The following is a 21,878-nucleotide window of genomic DNA, read 5'->3' as shown; positions in this document are numbered from 1 at the left end:
CCCACGGACTTTGAAGAAATTTGATGCAGTATGGGTCATTATGGATAGGTTGACCACGTCGGCGCATTTCATTTCGGTGGCGGCTACCTATTCTTTAGAGCAGCTGGCTAAGATCTATATCCGCGAGATTTTTCATCTTCACAGTGTGCCGGTGTACATTATTTCTGATCGGGGCACGCAGTTCACATCGCATTTCTGGAGGGTCGTACAGCGTGAGTTAGGCAAATGAGTTGAGTTGAGTACATCATTTCACCCCCAGACAGACGTGCAGTCCGAGCGCACTATTCAGATATTAGAGGATATGCTTCGCACTTGTGTTATGGATTTCAGAGGTTCTTGGGATCAGTTCTTGCCGCTTGCAGAGTTTTCCTACAATAATAGGTACCAATCGAGTATTCAGATGGCTCCTTATGAGGCCTTATATGGGAGGCAGTGCTGTTTGCCTGTTAGTTAGTTAGAGTCGGGAGAGGCTCGGTTTGTTGGGTACTGATTTGGTTTGGGATGCCTTGGAGAAGGTCAAGATGATTCAGGATCTTCTTTGTACAACACAGTCTAGGCAGAAGAGTTATGATGATCGAAGAGTTCGTGACGTTACATTCATGGTTGGAGAGAGGGTTTTGCTCCGAGTTTACCCATGAAGGGTGTGATGAGGTTCGGGAAGAAGGGCAAGTTGAGCCCTAGGTATATCAGACCCTTTGAGATCCTCGAGAGAGTTGGTGAGGTGTCCTACAAGCTTGCATTGCCACCTAGCTTATCAGTAGTTCTCTCATTGTTCTATGTTTTCATGCTCCGGAAGTATCACGGTGATCTGTCCCATGTATTAGATTTCAGCTAAGTCCAATTGGACAAGGATTTGACTTACGAGGAGGAGCCGGTGTCCATTCTAGCACGGCAAGTCCGGAAGTTGAGGTCTAAGCGTTATCCTTCTGTTAGAGTGCAGTGGAGAGATCAGCCGATCGAGGTAGCTACATGGGATTCCAAGTTTGATATGTGGAGTAGATACCCCCACCTTTTCACCAATCCAAGTACCTTTCTATGTCCATTCGAGGACGAACGTTTATTTTAGAGGTGAAGAATGTGATGACTCGATATGTCATTTTGTGTTCTAGCACTTATTTTCATGTTTCGAGACCTTGATTATCTCCGTTTAATGTTTCTCGATTTACGTGCATAGTTCGTGTATTTTTTTCCGAAAAGATTTTATGTGAAAAATTAAAGAAAATATGAATTTTAGCTTTAAAAATGACTAGAGTTTACTACGGTCAACATTATGTATAAATGACCTCGGATCGGTATTTTGACGATCCCGGTAGGTCTGTATCGTGATTTTGGACTTGGGCGTATGCCCGGAATTGAATTCGGAAGTCCTAGACTTGATTTGTTGAAAACTAGTAATTTGAAGGCTTAAAGATTTCTTAGGTTTGACCGTAGGTTGACTTTATGGCTACGGGGTTCGGATTTTGGTTTCGGAACTTGGTATAGGTTCATTTTACTATTTAAAACTTGTCTGCAAAATTTGGTGCAAAACATAGTTGATTTGATAGGATTCGGACGCTCGACTGTGAATTTGGAAGCTCCTGAGTTTCTTTAAAAATTTCATGTATTTTGATGTTCGATTCGTAGTTCTAGGTGCTATTTTGGTGTTTTTATTACGCGAGCGAGTTCGAATGATGTTATTACACTTGTGTGCATGTTTAGTTTGGAGCCCGAGGGGCTCCGGTGAGTTTCGGATAGGCTACGAACCATTTGGACTTTGGAAAAATCTAGTTTTTGACTGTTGTTGGTGTCTGGTGATTTGTGCTTCGCGATCGTGAAGGGGAAATGGGGATGGGGAGGAGTTCCTTCTATGCGTACGTGAGAAAGCGGTCGCGAACGCGAAGTGAAGCATTAGAAGGATTACCCTTCGCGAACGCGACCATACTCACGCGAACGCGATGGGTTATGGGGGTTCTGGGAAGACTGGGCTAATACTCTATGCGAACGCGAGCCTAGGCTCGCAAACGCAAAGGCCATGTGGGTGAGGCCACCATGATCGTGTCAGATCTTTTGCGAACATGAAGGCCATTCGGGCCGTTGTGCTTCGCGATCGCGTCAGGTCTTTTGCGAACGTGAAGAAGACCTAACGGTAGTGATTTAAAACATCCCAAAATCAAGATTCTTCTCATTTTTCATCATTTTCAAGTTTGAACTCGGCCTAGAGGTGATCTTGCAGAGGTTTTTCATGCCAACTTCATAGGTTAGTAGATTTTAACTTGTCTCCTTACATTTCCACAAACACCCATTGATTTTAACCATTAATCTATACTTTTTCATGGTAGAAATTGGAGATTTTGAGAAATTGAGATTTAGACCTCAAATCTAGGTCAGATTTCGAAACTAATCACATAACTGGGCTCGGGGGTGAATGGGTAATTGGGTTTTGGTCTGAATTTTGGGTTTTGGCTAAGCGAGTCCGGGTTTAACTTTTGTTGACTTTTTCCAAAGTTATTAAAGATTGAATCTTTTTCACTCATGGGTAGTTTCTAAAGCTTATTTTGAATTATTTGAACTATATTAGGTTAGATTTGATTGGTTTGGAGGCTAATTCGCATTGATTTCATTGCAGAGTGAGGTAAGTGTTGCGGTTAACCTTGACTTGAGGGATTAGAACTTGTTGGTCTATTTGCTATGTGTTTTATGTGTGGGGACAATGTATATGTGAGGTGACGAGTATATATGCGGTTTCATTGGGTTAAAGCATGAGAGCGAAAATTATTTCTTTGTATTAAATTGTTTTGTTAATCATGTTATCCATGTTAGGTTAGATTATTATTTCTTTAAATGATTCTTTTGTATTTATTATCTATTTCAAAGATGTTGTATATTTTGAAAGTTGAGTTTGATATCGTGGCACTATATTTGAAGTGAAATTGTTTTCCGCCTTGATTTTTATTATTCGGATTTGTATTATTGCTTGGTGAGGAAGAGAGAGAATCACGAAGGGTATTGCCGTACCTTATTTGCATTCATTATCATATATTGAGAGATTTGAGAGTAAAAGCATGAAGGGTGACGCTGTGCTGGTGAGTAAAAACACGAAGGGTGATGCCGTGCCATTATATTCATGATATTACATGGTGAGGATGAAAGTAAAAGCACGAAGTGTGATGCAGTGCCATTTCATATCATTGTCTTGTCTGATTTCTTATTTGATGATTTACTTGGTTATATTGTTGTTATTTCAGAAGAAGTTATTTTGTGATTTTGTACTTGCAGTTTTAATGATATCTCCCCTTTCGCATGTCCCCTCCCAGTTAATATTTCATTGTTCTACTTGTGTATTGGCTACTTTATATGTATTTGTACAAGGTTTTTACGTTGGGTGTCTTGTCATAGCCTCGTCACTACCTCGTCGAGGTTAGGCTCGACACTTATGGAGTACATTGGGTCGGTTGTACTTACACTATACTTCTACACTTTTTGTACAGATACTGGTATCGATCCCAGTGGTGCTTAGAGGTGCGTTGGCTCGGATCACTTTCACTACAGAGACTCGAGGTAGATCTGCTGGCGTTCGCAGACCTTGATGTTACTGTTTATCTCCTTCGAACAATTGTATTTATTTTAAAATATGTTTGTAGACTTCTAGTTGCTCATGTACTAGTCACTCCGGATTTCTGGGAGTAGTTAGTATCACGTTGCTTATATTCACACTGCATTAAATTTAAAGCTATTTCCCGTTTATCGTCATTACTATGAATTAATTATTAAAATTAGTTAATTTGTTTATTAAAGTCGGCTTTCCTAGCAAGTGGATGTTAGGCGCCATCACGGTCCCGAGGTTGGTAATTTCGGGTCATGATATTATGTGACTGCGGGATGTGTTCAGATGGCTTGGAAGTGATGAGAAGAGTTTGCTTGGGATGTGAAAAGGACTATTGGGTGCTTGATCTCTGTCTTGATGTGTTGTACGATTCTGAGTTATGAGTATGTTGAGAGATCTTCCCGATGTACATTTGTGGAATGAAGTAGATTCTCATGTCTTGTTGATGAGTTCAGACTCGAGAAGATTAACTGATTACGTAGTAGTTGTGACCGTGGAAGGGCATAGAGAGATGTCAGTTTAAGGCTAAGCAGGAGGGTTATCCCCTACGGGATGTTCTGAGCATGTGATTCTTATGATGATTATGTGGAGAGTTTCTTTCTATCAGTGGGTTATATGTGTTGCAATGTGAGTTTGGATCACTTGAGGAAGTTGGCTTGATTGTCATGGGGATGAATGTGAGCTTAGCAAATGAGTTGAGGTATTATATGATTAGTGATATATGAGTTCATGAAGGATTTAGCTGAATTTTGGTGAGAGATCGTGGCAATTGTGAAGTAAAGGTATTGTGGGTTGTCAGGTATTATGATCTATGGCTTTGAGCCAAGCGGGGGAGTCTACTATCGACAATTTCATCGCATGTGTTATATTAGTTTGGTCTGGGGCAATACTTGTGGATCGGTTATGACTTGAAGATGTTGATTTTGAGGATGACTCGAGTAAGGAAATTTTATGATGCATTATGTATTACGTTTTGAGGATATGTGTAAATCATGGAATGATTTGAGTTTGTTATTCATGACGGATGTAGTGTGCATGGAGTAGGGATTTAATCGGTTGCGTTATGATGGGGTTACTTCTTTGGGTGTTTGTGTGATAATGGGGCATAGGTCGTTCGGCTTGTTTGTGCGGTACAGTTGAGATTAGAATAGGGTGGATGACTCTCGAGAAGGTTCTAATTGATTCAAGATTCATATGTGGCATTTGAGGAATTTCGGAAATTTGTAAAAAGGCTAAGATCTGAGATTGCATTGAGTGGTGTTAGGACTGACAGTATTTCTATATCAATATGAATTTTACATTTTAGTATCAGAAAGGTTAAATAAACAGCTTCAGATTCACATAAGGTGTCCTCGGAGTGGGTATCTCGGTTGTGGTATTTTGGGGTGCTTAAGAGGGAATACAACGGCTTATGGGCCTCAGGGCGATGTGGTTTTATAGTTGGATCTTGTGTGGTGAGTTTTTATTGAGGATCGTGGTATTCTGGAAAGGGGAAGTGTTAACTTGAAGGCAATTCAGGAGAAATTCAGAGAAAAATAGGATAACTTGGTAGTAGGTTGAATAAGTATGGTAATGGTATGCTCAGTTCTTTTGGTTCTTATGATGTGGCGGGTCTCTATAGGTGTTTTGTGGCAATGATCTTGGGTTTGGCAACCTGTGTGACTTGGTTGAATTAGAAGGATTCAGTTTTGATGGCTTGGTTATGTGCATATAGGTTTCGTAGAGTTCTTGATGATTTCTACCACGGTTTGAGATGGATATTTTCTACCAGCGTGAGGAGTATGTTGCATATTATGATTTTCTCATGGATTGGATAAAGTGGAAGGTTTCTGATTGATCGAATATGTATTCTACTTATGACTCAGAGTTGATGATGGGGTTTTCATGTTTTCATATAATGGCATGACAGATGTGGTGCGTCGTGTGGGATTGAGGTTTGCATGTACTAGGTTGCGGTTCAGTTTAGAAGGGAATGTCATGAATTTTAGACAGTATGGACGGTCTCAGATGTTTAGATGAATGCTATTACTACTTGGTATTACCTGTGAAGGGTGCAAATTTCAGAAGCTGCCCTGTGTTTTGACTTACAGATGCTTCATTGGTATTGAGGTACTCGCCTGGTCGGTCGACTGCTGATGTTCAGATTTTGCTATGTGGCACAGAAGAATTTTGGAAGTATTTCTCGTGGAATGATTGTGTATGAACGATGTGTCAATGACTTGAGTGGTCGAGTTGGGATCGGGTACGGTGATTCTGGTATTCTAGGGATTTGGAGACTGAGAGTTCTCAGAGACAAATTGTTCCTTGGTTGCAGACTGTGAAGGTATGGCAAACGTTTGACAGCTAATAGTATGTGTTGTGGTTAGGTCATTGTAGACTTTAGGAGGGTTGCTTATGTAAGGCCCCGTTAAAAATTTCTAATGATTTAATATTTTAAAGTGCGACAACGGTATTCGGGAATAACGTATTCGAGTATCAAAGGAGACTTATGGGGTGGAACCGCATTATTTTGACATCAAAAGTGTTTCAACGACGTCGTTTCTTCAAGCATAAATGGTATCACATTAATCAAATGAGCTCCAAATTCAGTTTTGATTAAAGCATTAGAACGTATGGAAATTACGGAGCCATAGCAAAAAGAATTATCGAATTCGGACATCATATGAGAGAGTTATGTCCATTTTCGGGAAAAATAGAAACGATTTTCCATCGCCAGCGCCCAGGGTAGCGTGGGGCGCTATCACTTGCACTAGAATTTGTTTTAGGTTTTGGAACTAGTGCCACAGGCAGTGCCCCACGCCACCTGTGGCGCCCGAAACACTATATACTCATTTGGGGTTCATTTTACTCCATTTCTCTTGGCCGAATTTTGGGGTTTTCCTCCACTCTCTCAAGACCTCCAACTCCCCCCCCCCATCTTCAAGGTGAGTAATCCTTAATAATTTTATGTTTCATTCCATCAATTCCACCCTAAAACTAACTCAATCCTCTATAAAATACATAGATCTTCAAGAAATTTCTTCAAGAACTCAAAGGAGGGTTTTGCAAGATTTCTTCCTAAAGGTAATCCTACACCCTTAGACTTACATGTATGGATATATTATGGGAATATAAGTATGAATTAAGTATTGGAACTTATGATATGGTGATTGGAAGCCATAAGTTCCCAATTTAAATATAAGCATTGTAGAGATTGAAAGGTGATTATTTGATAGAATTTCGTTGGTTGGGTGTGGATGGATGGTCATGTATGTGATGTTGGAAGTTATGAATTGTTTAAGAATGATGACGGGATAAAATTTTGGTAAATGGTAGTAGTTGGATGAACTAATTCTATGGTTAAAAGATATAGAGATTTATGGCTACTAGGTGTTTGATAAAATGCCTAAATAGCCTAAACTATGGGATTTGTTACTAATTTGTTCCCATTGGATGTTGTTATTGTAGATTGAAGTTTCTTAGTATAGTGGATCATTGTAGTATCATTAAGGGGCAATTTTCAGGTATGTTGGCTAACTACTCTCTTAGAATTGAATTCCATGATGTTCCCGTGAGTTTCAAGTATGGTTGGCTCAAGTTCCTAATTCCTATGTTCCGATTATTCCTTATTAATTTGACTATTCTGAATGAGCCTTATGTCGAAAGATATATGTTCAAAGTATGGGTTGTATATTAAAATGGTATGGCTTTGAGTCGTATTCCAAATGAAAGCTATTATGCCAAATTATGTGAGAAAAAATCGATATGCTTATGACTCTAAATTTCTCATATGTGTTGTGTACCTAAAGTCTTGATTTAAAAATGCCTTGTTATTGATAATATATAAATATGCTTGAAAGTGAAAGAAGAGAGTTGGTGATATAAAGTGTGGCCACCGTGCCAAGAATGAAAGTTATACTTGTGGCCAATAGTTCCAATGAAAGAAAATGATATGAGAAAGGTTAATAAATGAGTCTTGATTCAATTGTTCCAAATTAACTTCGATAATAGATTTGCCTAAAAGCTTATGTACTCAAGTCGTGCCCAAATGTGGTTGATTCAATTAATGCTATGCTTTGAAAGTATTTCCAACGTGTTTTGAACTCCTATATATTTTTGAGTTGAAATTGTGTATTGCCCTTTTTGGGAAAAAGTATTTCAAGAATAAATGACGTGTTACTCATTTATGATTTTAACTTGTGCTTCGATTGCCAATTATTTTACTTCATTTCTTGGAAAGAAATTCATTGTGTTTAAAGTCCTCATTACTAATGAATTTAAAGTTGTGATTCCCGGAATATTTTATATGTTGATATTTATGATGATGATCTATGTAAGTAAATAAATAAAAGTGTGAAATATGAAATACGGCCACCATGCCATGAATGATGAATCATATTTATGGCCAAGAGAGCCAATGAAATAATGATGTTGTAAGTGGTTGAAAGTACCAATGATGTTATATACGGTATGAAAGGTTATGAGGTAAATTGTAATTTGTACTTCTATTTCCTTTGTATGCAAATCAAAAATATTTTTGGGAGCATCGATAGTCACCGAGGAAGGGTAGGTTGAAATAACCTAACCCCGAAACTACACGTGTCAGTGTAGGAGTGGATTGTGATTATTCCCCTTATTTGGGATCTGATGATGTCGATTCACACGGCATTGTGGTGAGACGGCCTAGCCGATCGGGTCATGATCGGACGCCATGCCGCACACATGGTGGTAATTGTGCTGGAAATTGTAATTGAAATTATAATTGTGGTTGATGTCTAGGATGAGATGGCCTAGCCGATCGGGTCGTGATCGGACTCCGTGCTAAAATTACGGTGGTATTGGTATTGTCAATATTGGTATTGTGAACACTGGTATTGTGAACACTGGTATATCGGTGCTAAATATCTCCCAACCAAAAATATATATAATATTTTTGTATTTTGGAAATTGTTATATTTTAACTGTGCATTTGGATAACGTTGATTGTGACTTCCTCTTTCTATGGTTTTCCCTTTCTTATATTGGCATTCTATTTTGAAAGTGGACAGTTAGCTTTACATACTAGTACTATTCCATATGTACTAACGTCCCTTTTTGCCGGGAGCGCTGCATCTTCAATGTATGCAGTTGGTTCATCAGCGGGCAGCTTTGGTCCTCGTTAGTGGTCGTTTTTTATTCAATAGGTTTTGGTGAGCCCTACTCTATTCCGGGCTTGATGTCATTTGATTGTACATTGTGTTTTGAGGTATAGCCGGGGCCTTATTGCCGGTACTTCCATACTACTCTTCTGTTGTACTTAGAGGCTCCGTAGACAGGTTGTGTGTGGTGTTTGATGTGGGGAATTGAACTAGAAATATTGGTAATTGGCAAACATGTTTTTCAATATATCTATAAACTTGTAATATTTTGGAAATTATGAATGAAGCTGCTAATGGAAAAAAAATGGGAGTTGTTAATGAAATCTTTTCAGTGTTTGATTAATGGAGTACATCTCCTCTTTATTCATGGATGAGTTTGGGTAGAAGGAAATCTAATAGGCTTGCTCGGCTGGGTTCACTCGGTTGAGCGCCGGTCGCGCTCCCCGAGTTCGGGGCGTGACAGTTTATCTATCTGTGGGTGACCAGAGTTGATTTGGGGGCCCAATGGGGATGTGTATTCTACACCGGGTCAGATTTGTTGACTTAGCACTATTATTGTTGAGTGGTGTGTCATTCAGTTGGAGTTGAGCTTGTTCGTGTTCTGATATATTCTATGTGTTACTCTTATATGCTATGATGGGTTGTGATTTGTTGGTTATTGCACACATGATGGGGGTCTATTTGTTCCTTGTAGCGAAACTCGGGTGAGATAGCTCTTGGGGTGTTGAATGGTTGGTTGCGCCTTGGTATGGTCTTTGGGTTGTGGTATATTGTGCAATTCGATTCTCCATGGCTATGGTCATGTACGCCATGAGTTTGTTAATGACATGCACATGGTTGTTGATTTTAAGCATCATGGTTCGAGGTATTTCATGTGGATCGGTGTTTGGATTGGGTCACACACTTGAGCGGAGTTAGGATGGGATATGATCCTTTGTGTGAGGTTTGAGTGTTTTAGTTATACTATATGTGATGGGTTCATAACATTGTACTTGTGGTGGTATCTGTTGAGCTTGCGGAATGGTTCTCTCATTTGATTCTCTTTCCATTACTGAGAGCATCTAAGTTGTTGTTCGTTTGGTGCACGGATTGCACGGTATGTGGCTTGAGGTAGTATTGGTGTGGCATGTCGGTTTAGCAGCTTGTACTGGATGAGATTGGGGTATTGGACCTGGAACAAGTGTTGTCGAATTTGATTGCGGTATATTTTGAAGAATAATATCACTGATCAGCTTAGAATTTGGCTTTGGTTCTTGTGGGATGAGAGAGAGCTCCATGACTTGTTGATCTGATAAGTGGTTACGAGTTTCTGTGTGTTTCATTCACCATTGGCAGTGAAGAAAGGTTTGGAACAAGGTATTATTTGATGTGAGGTTTGTTACCGGTACCGGATTTGGCATTGAGCGTCTATTGTGGCCGGAAGTTATTGTTGTGAGTATCTGAGTTATGTGGTATATCATGTGATTACAACTGGGGTTATGGTTATAGCTTGATTTGTTTAGACTTATACAGTGTATAGATGTGAGGGTCGGGTCTTGTAATGGATTCCGGATATTGGAAATTTGATTCCAAGGTTTATGGGCTAAGGTTGAAGTAAGGATCTTCAGTTATGTTGTGTTGTCAGGCTTGAATGGATTGGGGTGATGTGAGATCACCCCCGAGTTTGTCCATGAACTCACCATGATTTGATGGCTTTGAAACGACTCTTGGCACGTTCGAGGATGAACGTACGCTAAAGTAGAGGAGAATGTAACGATCCGACCGATCATTTTGAGCATTTACATTCCATTCAGTTGTTTGAAGTCTCGAGTAGCTTCATATGATATATATGACTTATATGAATTGTCGGCTTTGGTTTTCAGGCAATTCGGGATCGATTTGGAAGAATGATTATCAACTAGGAAGCTATAAGTTGGAAGAATTGACCAAGTTTAACTTTAATGTATTTGGCCTCGTATCAGAGTTTTGATAGTTCTATTAAGTCCGGATAGTAATTTTGGACTTGGGCGTATGCCCGGATTTGCATTTGGATGTTTCTAGAAGGTTTCAGCACTATTTGGCGAAAGTTGGAAATTTGAAGGTTTGAAAAGTTCATAAGTTTGACCGGGAGTTGAATTTGAGGATATCTGATTTGGATTATTGCTCCGGCAGCTGGAATAGGCTCTTTATGCCATTTGGCACTTGTGTGCAAAATTTGAGGTCATTCCGAGTTGATTTGATATGGTTCGGCATGAGTTTTGGAAGTTGAAAGTTCGAAAGTTCATTAAGTTTGATTTGAGGTGCGATTTGTAGTTTTGATGTTGTTATGTGTGATTTGAGGCCTCGAGTATGTCCGTGTTATGTTTTGGAATTTGTTGGTATGTTCGGACGGGGTCCCGAGGGGCTCGGGGGAGTTACGGACATGTTTTGGACCATTTCTCCTTCATGTGTGGTTGCTGGTCTAAGCTGGTTCTGGTGTTGCGCATCTGCAGTTGGATCTGCGCAGGTGCGATAGTCGCTGAAGCGAATTTTATGGATGCACCTGTGAGGAGGATGGAGTTGGGTTGTCTCCGCATATGCGGAATTTTGTGTCCACCTACGGAGCCGCAGAAGCGACACTAGTGGCGCAGAAGCATATTTAGGGCGAGGTCATGTATGTCCGCAGGCGCGGAAGGTGTGCGCAGATGCGGAGCTGGAGCACACCTGCGAAGTCGCAGATGTGCATTTTGGAGCACAAGAGTGGAAAGGCTGGATTTGAGTGAGTCTCGCATCTGCAATGGAATCACCCAGATGCGATGTCGCAGAAGCGACCTTTGTTCCGCAAAAGCGGAAAAGCCTGGGCAGAAGCTATATATCGAGGGCTTGGTTATTTTATTCATATTTTGAGATTTTGAGCTCGGTTTTGGGCGATTTTGGAGTAAGTGTTTTTTTACTCGATTTTGATTTTATTCCATGATTCCATCTTCGATTTTGGCGTTTGATTGATGGTTTTAAAAGAGAAATTGGGGGTTTTGTCTAAACTTTCCTAAAGTGATTATTTGAGTTTTGAACATCGATTCGGAGTCGGATTTGAGTGAATTTGGTATGGTTGGACACGTATTTGAATGAATTATTGGAATTTATGAGTTTTGTTGGGTTTCGAGGTGCGGGCCCAGGTTTGATTTTTTGGTTGACTTTGAGTAATTGATTAAAGATTCGACCTTTATCGATTGGGTTTGTTTCATTAGGTATTATTTGATATTTTTGAGTTACTTTTGGCTAGTTTCAAACCGTTCAGAGGTCGATTTGTGTGGGATGGATCTTATAGAGTATTGCTTGGCTTGCTCAGTAGTTGATTTGGCTTGTTTGAGGTAAGTATCCTATCTAAACTTGGTTTAGGCACTTGTTGCCTGAATTATTTGTGATAGCTACGTGCTATGGGTGCACATATATGTGAGGTCTGAGCCAATGTGAGGGCACCGGGGTATTTATTTATGCTCGGGATAATGCTTAGGCTATGATATGCCTAGAATTGACTGTTAAGTCTTAAGCTATAATGTTTTCTCATATTTGTAACATTGTTATGAACTATTTGAGCCATGTTAGAGGCTACGACAAGGCTAATTCCCTGATTAATCTTGAAAAGTGCTATTTATGTGATTAAATTGTTGATTTGAGCTATGATAGTACACTTTGCACATGTCCACACTTTAGCATGTTATTATACCGGTCCAAAAGAATAAAATCTGATAATTATTCATCATATACATGTGTTCTTGTATACTTGCTTCTGTGATATAATTTGGACTAGATGCCTGTGACTACGCCGGGCGGATTGTGTTGTTATGCCTGTGACCACGCCAGGCGGATAGTGTTGATATGCCTGTGACCACGCCGGGCGGGTGTTATGGAGACTGTGACCATGCCAGGCGGATTGTGATATTGAGCATGTGACCATGCCGGGCGGATTATGATATTGAGCCTGTGACCACGCCGGGCTGGTAGCACATTGAATTGGCCGTACTTGCGTGTGGATAAGGATTCATCCCCCTAGGGTCATCCTCTCATATTTCTCTCTTGATGGTGTACACGCAGATTGTGAGAAACCGATGGGCTTCTGGTTGATATGAGCTCTAGCAGAGCTGGTTACTATTATTGGATCGGACTACATGCCGCAACAGGCCTTATTGGCTTATTGTTATTGGATCGGGTTGCGCGCCACAACGGGCTGATATTTGGTTATTGCATTTCATCTTTACTTGCACCTTCCTTGCCTATTTACCTGATTTACTTGCATATCTTCTTTATATGCTGAATTTTTGACTGAGTAGAATATTTTAAAACAAAGAGTTGTGAGCATCAAAGTGGTTTACCTGAGATTTTCTGATTTGATCATATATCTGCTCTATACTTGTTGAAATTATGAACTGTATAGGTGTTAGTGAGTATCATTTATAGTTCTTGCTTCGTTTACCTCGCCGATATTAGTTAGGATACTTATTGTGTACATGGGGCCAGTTGTACTCATACTACACTTCTGCACCTTGCTCAGGTCTTGGAGTTGATGCTGCTGTGTATAGCGGGAGCTGGCATTGAAGATGCACCCGCGTTCGAGTTTTCACTACCACTAGTTCTTGGTAGTTCTAGATTTGAGACTCTATTTCTGTACATTTCAAACAGATGTTGTATCATTTTTCATTTCAGTTTGTAAATCTAAGTCTTAGTGACTCATGATTTGTACTACTAGTCCTTGGGTTGTTGTGTACAAGTTCAGTTATTTCATCATTTATTTCTCATTAATCTTATTTGGGATATGTTGACTGTTAGTTGGCTTATCTAGCGAGTTGGGTTAGGTATCATCACGACTAGTAGATTTTGGATCGTGACACTTGCGAAGCTAGTTCAGTTAGGAACCTAAAGGCTCATATCAGAATAGTGAAGAAATAAAGAACTATAATGAAATTAAAGTAGCATATGTAAAATAGATTTTTTGTTAAAGTAGCAGAAGAGCTTTGGTGCCAGGGCGGATTTAGGGGCGGAAGGGGTTCACCCGAACTCCCTTCGCCGAAAAATTACACTGTATATATAAGGCAAAATCTATTTTTTTATCTCTATATGTAATGTTTTGAATCCCCTTGACATAGTCCAAAAGTATAGCTTAGTGGTCAAGGGGGTTTAAAACCTTTGTGAGGTCATTGGTTCAATTTTCACTAGCTACAATCTCATTTAATTTTTTAATTTTTTTTTATTTTGAATCACTTTAGCGAAAATTCTGTCTCCGCCGCTACTTGGTGCTTAGTCATATCTCCTTTGAGAAGAAAAGGATGCTTCGTCACCTCCACTAATGGTTGAGTATGAAGCGTTGGAATGACCGGAAGCATTTAACCGGTGGCAATTCATGCTCTTCAGAAAAGTGTATAAAGCGTTGGCTTGTATGATTGGCGTTATGTTTTATTTATTAAATTGGATAGGAAATAAAGGTCATGGCGAAGAACGAGAAGGAGCGCGGTTTTAGTGGCTGATTCTCTTTTGAGATTAAATGAACATCGTTTTGTAAATAATTATTTTGTCATTGAGCACGTGAGACAACGCCCATATATATGTATAGCAAAGTTGCATGCCTTTAATTTAAAAGTTAGTAGTTATCCATGAAAGAACACAACTATTTTGAAAAGGCACAATTTAAATTTGTAATATATTTGTAGGTGAAATGAAACAATAAAAGAAGAAGAATATTGTAGAGAAAAGTAAAGAGAGAATTCGTATTGATTTGTGATGAATTACAATGGAATAGAACCCCTCTATTTATAAGGAAAGATTGACTTAGCCACAAAGTAATAATCCCTAGAATCTCTCTAAAATATAGACATTCACCTTAAATAAAAATCTATTTATAACACTCCCCCTTGAATGTCTATTCAACAGATAATGTGCCTCGTTAAAATCTTAACTAAAATAAAACCCAGTGAAAAAAAATTCTAGTGAAGGAAAAAGAGTACACATATCTAACAATACGCCTTTTGGTTGCCTCGTTAAAAACCTTGCAAGAAAAACCCAGTGGGACAAAACCTTGTAAGGGAAAAGGAGTACATAACTCCCCCTGATGAGAGCATCAATTTAAGCCCTTGAGCCTTCGCATCCCAATCTTGTACACTAATTTCTTAAAGGTTGATGTCGGTAGAGATTTGGTGAACAAATCATCCATATTATCACTTGAAAGAATCTGTTGCACATTGATATCACCATTCTTTTGAAGATCATGTGTGAAAATCCTTGTGCAACAAGACGTGCCTTATATCTTTGTACCTCATTTTTCTCATTTCTCTTAAGTACAAAGACCCATTTATAGCCAACAAGTTTAACACCATTAGGTGTTTGGACTACAGGCCCAAAAACTTCACGTTTCGCAAGTGAATCCAATTCAGATTGGATTGCTTCTTACCATTTTGGCCAATCACGTCTTTGTCCACATTCTCCAATAGATTGAGTTTCAAGATTCAATCACATCTTGCATAATGCTAGATACAATATTATATGCAAAGACATAATCCACCACTATACCCAATCGGTTTAAATTTGTCTCAATATCGATTGGGTTTATTGATAGTTCCTTATTTTCTTGAGTCCCAGGCTCAGTGATTTCCTCATGAATCTCAGGATTGGTTAAATCGTGGATTTCTTCATGAGACTCTTTCGTAGTGTCATTTTGATCATTTGTTTTCCTTTTTCTAGGATTTCGATCCTTAGAACCCAATGGTCTGCCACGTTTTAGGCGTGCTTTTGACTCATTAGCTATGACACTAGAAGATTATTCAACAGGGACATCAATACGGATTGGAACATTCTCTGCAGGGATATGTGATTTTGTTATCCTTTTCAGATCCGTAAATGCATCTGGCATTTGATTTGCTATTTTCTACAAATGGATAATCTTTTGCACCTCTTTTTTCACAAATAGAGGTACGTGGATCAAGATGAGACAATGATAGATTTTTTCACAAAATTTTTCGTTTGGTTTCACCAATTTCTCCCCCTAATTTTGGAAAAAGTGTCTCATCGAATAGACAGTCTACAAATCGAGTAGTGAACAAATTTTCCGTTAATGTTTCGAGGTAGCGAATAATGAAGGGCGATTCAAACCTAATATATATTCCTAACCTTCTTTGGGGACCCATCTTGGTGTGATATGGTTGTGCTACAGGCATATATAGTGCGCATCCAAAAATTCTTAAATAGGATATATTAGTTTCATGACCCAAAACTAATTGCAACGGGGAATATTTATGATAATTTGTCAGTTTGAAACAAACTAGCATTGCTGCATGCAAAATGGCAGGACCCCAAACAGAAGTGGGTAACCTCATTTTTATGAGTAACGGTCTTGCTATCAATTGTAGACATTTAATCAAAGACTCTGCAAGGCAATTTTGAGTGTGAACATGAGTTACAGGATGTTACACTTTTATCCCAATTGATAATCAATAATCATTAAATGTTTGGGATGAAAATTCAGCAGCATTATCGAGTCTAATAGACTTAATTAGATTATCGGGGAATTGTGCCCGTAATCGAATTATTTGTGCCATTAATTTTATAAATGCCAGGTTGTGAGATGACAATAGGCACACATGAGACCATCCAGAAGATGCACCTATTAAGACCCACTAGGTGGGTGAATAGGTCCACAAATATCCCCTTGTATACGTTCCAAAAACGCAAGGGACTCAACCCCAACCTTTGTTGGTGATGGTCTAATAATTAACTTGCCTTGATAACAAGAAGTGCAAGAAAATTTATTATTTAAAAGAATCTTTAAATTCTTTAATGGATGCCCATTTGAGTTTTCTATAATTCATCTCATCATAATTGATCCAGGATGTCTCAATCGATCATGCCAAAGTACAACAGTATTGAAATCAGTAACCTTTTATTTTACGATAGAATGTGCCTCAATTACACTAATTCTTGTCCAATACATGCCACAAAAGATATTTTTAGCCAGAGATATTTTTGTTAACGATGAGATATTCAAGATTATTCTCATCTATTATCTCAATATGATATTCATTTCGGCGGATATCTTTAAAACTCAACAAGTTCCTCTTGGACTTGGAGGAGAATATTGCATTATCTATGATAATTATTGTTCCCCTAGGCAGAGTTATAGTAGCTCTTCCAGAGACTTCAATTAGATTACTACTACCAGAAATTATAGTAACATGTGCCTTACACATATTTAAATGAGAGAAATATTTCTTCTCTTTGAATATTGTATGTGTCGTACATTAATCAATTAAATAAATATTTTTATAATTGGACTTTGATCCAAGTTTGCTTTGTGAGATATCCATATTTGCTTCCCATGGTTTGACATATAAAAGAAATATACGAATAAACATTAGTATTTTTAGAGAAAAAGGAAAAGAAACAAAGTTAAATCAATAACTCAATATTAACTTTTAATGCAATTTTGAGCAAACTCTAATTTATGATACAAACAATTTCATAGCTAAAAATAATGCAATTATTATTAGTTTGTCATATGATTTAAAAACACACAAAAAAATAAAATTAAGTCGTATTAATGCACATGAAACAATGATTGTGCAAATAAAGTTAACTAAACACAAAAGTAGACAATAAATTATATAAACGTAAAAAACAGGACCAACGTTTATAAAGTATATAATAAACAAAACGATAAAATATTGTAGTCATATTAACGAGATACGATAAATAATATATTATACAATGGTTAAGTAACAAAAAGATTTTCTAAATTAAATATGCTAAATAAAAATAGTCAAAGTTATACATATAACCTCTTAATTGACATCCTTCTCGGAGAAAAGGTCAATGATGCTTTATCAGATACTAGGCTTACGAACAATTTGCTTGAACACAAGTATTAAAAGTGCAGCATATTTTTCTGAACTACTATCGAACTATGTACTAATTTTCTGTGTTAAGCATAATAATATAATAATAGCATTTAAGTATATTCCTTTTGGATGGAGAGCAGAAACAATTAAATTTGATACTACTAGTAAATATTGAAAAATTTGTTTGCTAGTGACCAAACTGTTATTTTAATGAAATAGATACATTTAAAACAGTTGTACATATTGCCGTCTTTTAGTTAAATACGTATGTATAACAGAAATAGACAAGCTACATACGTTAGTTTATGGTGTTTAAGTTGTTGTCCTCTCATACAGTTGATGTCAAAATAATTACTTGACTATCCTTGAAAACTAAGCAACTGAAATGTTATTTAAAACGAATACTAGAACTATATTTAATCAAAACGAACTAATATTATCCCATAAAATAAATAATACTAATTGATAACAATGACTATTACTCAGGTAAAGAACTGTGATTACATGATGTTTATTTACTAAATCAAACTACTCAATCATCTTTAACCACAGATCCATCACCGATCAAGTGATCTATTTTTCCCTCAGGGTGCTCAAAGAAGTCTGCCACATCCAAATGGGTGATGTCAAATTCATTGTGAGAGACAAAATTAGCTTCAAGACCTTTATTCTTTAGAGATGCTTGATAAAGCTCAACCAAATGTCTTGGTGTTCGACAAATATTTACCCAATACCTTTTTCCATCGCAACGATACCATTCAGTTTCTGAACCCTTTGCTTTTGGCTTCTCATCTTTCCCTTTCCACTTTTGGTGGTTATTTTTCTTTGGGGGATTATTAACACCAGGAAAATTTCTTCCATGACTACGGCCACGAACACGGCCACGACCTTTTTCACTCTTAGCATAATGGGAATACACCTCATCCACTTCAAGCAATTGTGTAGACCTAGTGGGTCGATTTTCGTGATTTCTCATAAGCAAGTCGCTGTTTTGTTCAGTCACAAGGAGAAGAGAAATCAACTCAGAGTACTTCTTGAAACCTATCTCTCGGTACTGTTATTGCAAGACCATATTGGAGGCATAAAACGTTGTGAACGTTTTTTCAAGCATATCATAGTCAGTGATACTATCTCCACAGAGTTTTAGTTAAGAAGTAATTCTGAACATCGCAGAATTATATTTAGACACATACTTAAAGTCTTGGAGCCTGAGATGAGCCCAATCATATCGTGCTTGTGGAAGAGTGACCAACTTTAAGTTGTCATATCTTTTCTTTAAGTCATTCCACAAAACAAGTGGATCTTTGACTGTGAGATATTCTATTTTCAACCCTTCATCAAGGTGATGGCGCAAAAAAATCAAGGCCGTAGCACAGTCTTGGGTAGATGTTTTATTTTTATCTTTAATGGCGTCTCCAAGACCCATTACATCTAAATGAATTTCAGCATCCAACATCATGTCATATAGTTCTTGCACGAAATTTCAAGGGCAATGAACTTTCTTTTCATAATATTAGTCATAATTAAAAGAGGAGAAAAGTTATACCTTAATCTTCTCAAAGAGCTTCTTGAGACGGTAGAGTCTCGTGCTGATAACGTGAAATAAAACAATAGAAGAAGAAGAAGAAGAAGAAGAAGAAGAATATTACGTGCTGATAACGTGAAATAAAACAATAAAAGAAGAAGAAGAAGAAGAAGAAGAATATTACAGAGAAAAGTAAAGAGAGAATTCTTATTGATTTGAGATGAATTACAATGGAATGGAACTCCTCTATTTATAGGGAAAGAGTGACTTAGCCATAAAGTATCAATCCCTAGAATCTTTCTAAAATATAGAAATTCACCTTAAATAAAACTCTATTTATAACAATAGGTAATTTATTTAATTATTATCTTTTTAAAGGGCATATTGGTAATTTAACTTTTTGGTTTGGTGCTTCCCACTTTTATAATAACTAGTTTCTCGATACGTGCGTTGCACGTGCATGTATGAAGAGCTATGTAGTGCATAATTTTGTAAATTATTATAAATATTATTAAAATAATAATTTTGAGTACATAATCAAACATAAAAGAAAAATGTACAAAATTCTATGAAAAAATCAGTGTAGATCGTTTTATGGTGAATTTCTTTATCGATGTCAAGATGATTGGATATTATTTGAACTTACAAAGACGAAAATTAAAATTTTATTATATACATATGATATTTTTACTTATTTAATTTTATGAGATACAATCTAATGAAGCATCTCAACTAAGTGATAATTTTATATAGTGCACCAAAATATTTTTTATGTGTATAATTTAAATTTACTTTTCAATTGTACTCTCTTCTCCAAGTCCATCTTTCTCCGATAAGTGTTTTTCGTGTTATTAACATGCAAACTATATCTAAAATTATGAGATTAAAAAATTAGTAATAAGTATTAGTAATTAATTGTGTACAAAATAATTCATAAATTTCTATAAATAACTACCAAAGATAGTGTCATCACAAAATTTTTCTGCCTCTTTCAAGGATTTTAACTATTTGAAATATTTTTGGGTGGCAATGTCATTAGTTGATTCCTTTACAATGATGTTGTCAGTAAAAGCTATTTCAACTTCTTTGTATATTAGTAGCTCTTATTTGGTTCAAAGAAGTCCTTCCACTTTGTCACATGATTATTAAAAGAAGCTGCTTGTATATATTTTGTGACTTGTTAATAGGAACACGTTATTTCACTATTTTTACTTTGATTGCCATTTTGACTGAACATAATATGGTTTGGTAGAGAAAGCAAGATATATATATATATATATATATATATATATATATATATATATATATATATATATATATATATATATATATATAGATAGGTTTTGTATTTTCTACATGAATCATGATCAACATTCTTGTTTGAGATAGACAATAAATTAAAATAATTTTAACAATAAATGTTTTACTCATTATAAGACATAGTTCTACTGAAGGGGAGTCTTGGCGTCACTGGCAAAATTAATGTCATGTTACTAGGAGGTCACGGGTTCGAGCCCAGGAATCATCCTCTTACAGAAATGCAGGGTACCAGAAAGACACAAAATTCTCCTTTAGGTGCTTCAACTGCGGTATAGGTAGAAGGAGCTGATACGGAAAAACCTTTTGTATAAGGTTTGGCTGCGTACAATAGACCCTTGTGGTCCGACCCTTCCCTGGACCCCACGCATAGCGAAAGTTTAGTGCACTGTCTGCTCTTTTTATACATCTACTTTACTTCTTTGATTATCTTATAATGTTTTACAACCACAAAAGCTTCTTGTACCATATTTATATTCTTTCACAGGAACTTTAGATTATTACCTATTCCACCTCTTTGCAATACGAAAGTCATAAAAAATTTCTCTCTGTAATATTAGACCATTCATATGGCTCTTTTATTGATAATAGTTTCAATTAAGAGACAACAATGTAATAGGATAGTTAGTATAACATTATACTACAACATCATTTTGAAAATAAACTCTCTTTACACCAACTTGAAATCATGAGAGTAATCAAGTTTTAATTTATATTTAGATATTGGTCAAGGGTTAATATTTTTTTGTAATCGAATATCATCCCACAATTTAAAAATATACTAAACGTGATTTAAACATGCAAGTATGCAACATATAATTTTTTGCTAACTAAATGCTTTTGGCAATGAAATAACAATTACAACATATCAAAAATATAAATTTAATATGCATTTCAAGATCATCATAAGTATGTCATCTATCCTAATATTTACAAAAAATAAAACTCACAAAAGGTAGAAATTCATAAATAAATAATAAAGTGAAGTTAAAAAATAGGACCCGATATTTATTGAGTCTCATCCAAGAGATTTGCATATTATATCAAAGACGGACACCTTTCGTCTTTGTTCTTTTTGCATGCGATCGATATTTTTCATAATTTTCCTTATGTCCGCAAGGTCAGTGAGAATTTTTTATTTTCTAAACACGTTAGGTAGACTCCTTTGTATGAGAAGAAAATCCATAAAAGCAACAATCACCAATTTATATACCTTTTGACAAAAACGTATCCCACATAAAAAGATTTTGCCATAATATAATTCTTGATACATATAGATAGTATAAATTAAACAATCGTGTATTTCCCTCCTTTAGGCTCAATAAAGGCAGCAACATTGAACATTACGAACTAATATTACTATGAAAGGTTACACCTCTTCAAATAAATTTAGTATTTAATTAATATGTTTTTCTTAGTAGGAGATTTAAATTAAGCAAAAAGGCAATTATGTAATTTAACTTTTGAGTTTTAGCCTTTGTAATTTTAATAGTTTT

General features: G+C 36.7%; 1 protein-coding gene across 1 annotated transcript; it reads right to left on the bottom strand.

Annotated features, from left to right (window-relative positions):
• Positions 1–18,072: 18,072 nt before the first annotated feature.
• LOC142173436 (uncharacterized) lies at positions 18,073–18,516 on the bottom strand. Its single transcript, XM_075239026.1, has one exon. The coding sequence runs from the start codon at positions 18,514–18,516 to the stop codon at positions 18,073–18,075; it is 444 nt and encodes a 147-aa protein (XP_075095127.1).
• Between the last annotated feature and the right edge of the window lie 3,362 nt (positions 18,517–21,878).

The sequence above is a fragment of the Nicotiana tabacum genome, chromosome 19 (assembly GCF_000715075.1).
Source record: "Nicotiana tabacum cultivar K326 chromosome 19, ASM71507v2, whole genome shotgun sequence".
NCBI lineage: Eukaryota > Viridiplantae > Streptophyta > Magnoliopsida > Solanales > Solanaceae > Nicotiana > Nicotiana tabacum.
The sequence above is the reverse complement of the archived record's forward strand: the minus strand, read 5'-3'. Positions and strand labels throughout refer to the sequence as shown.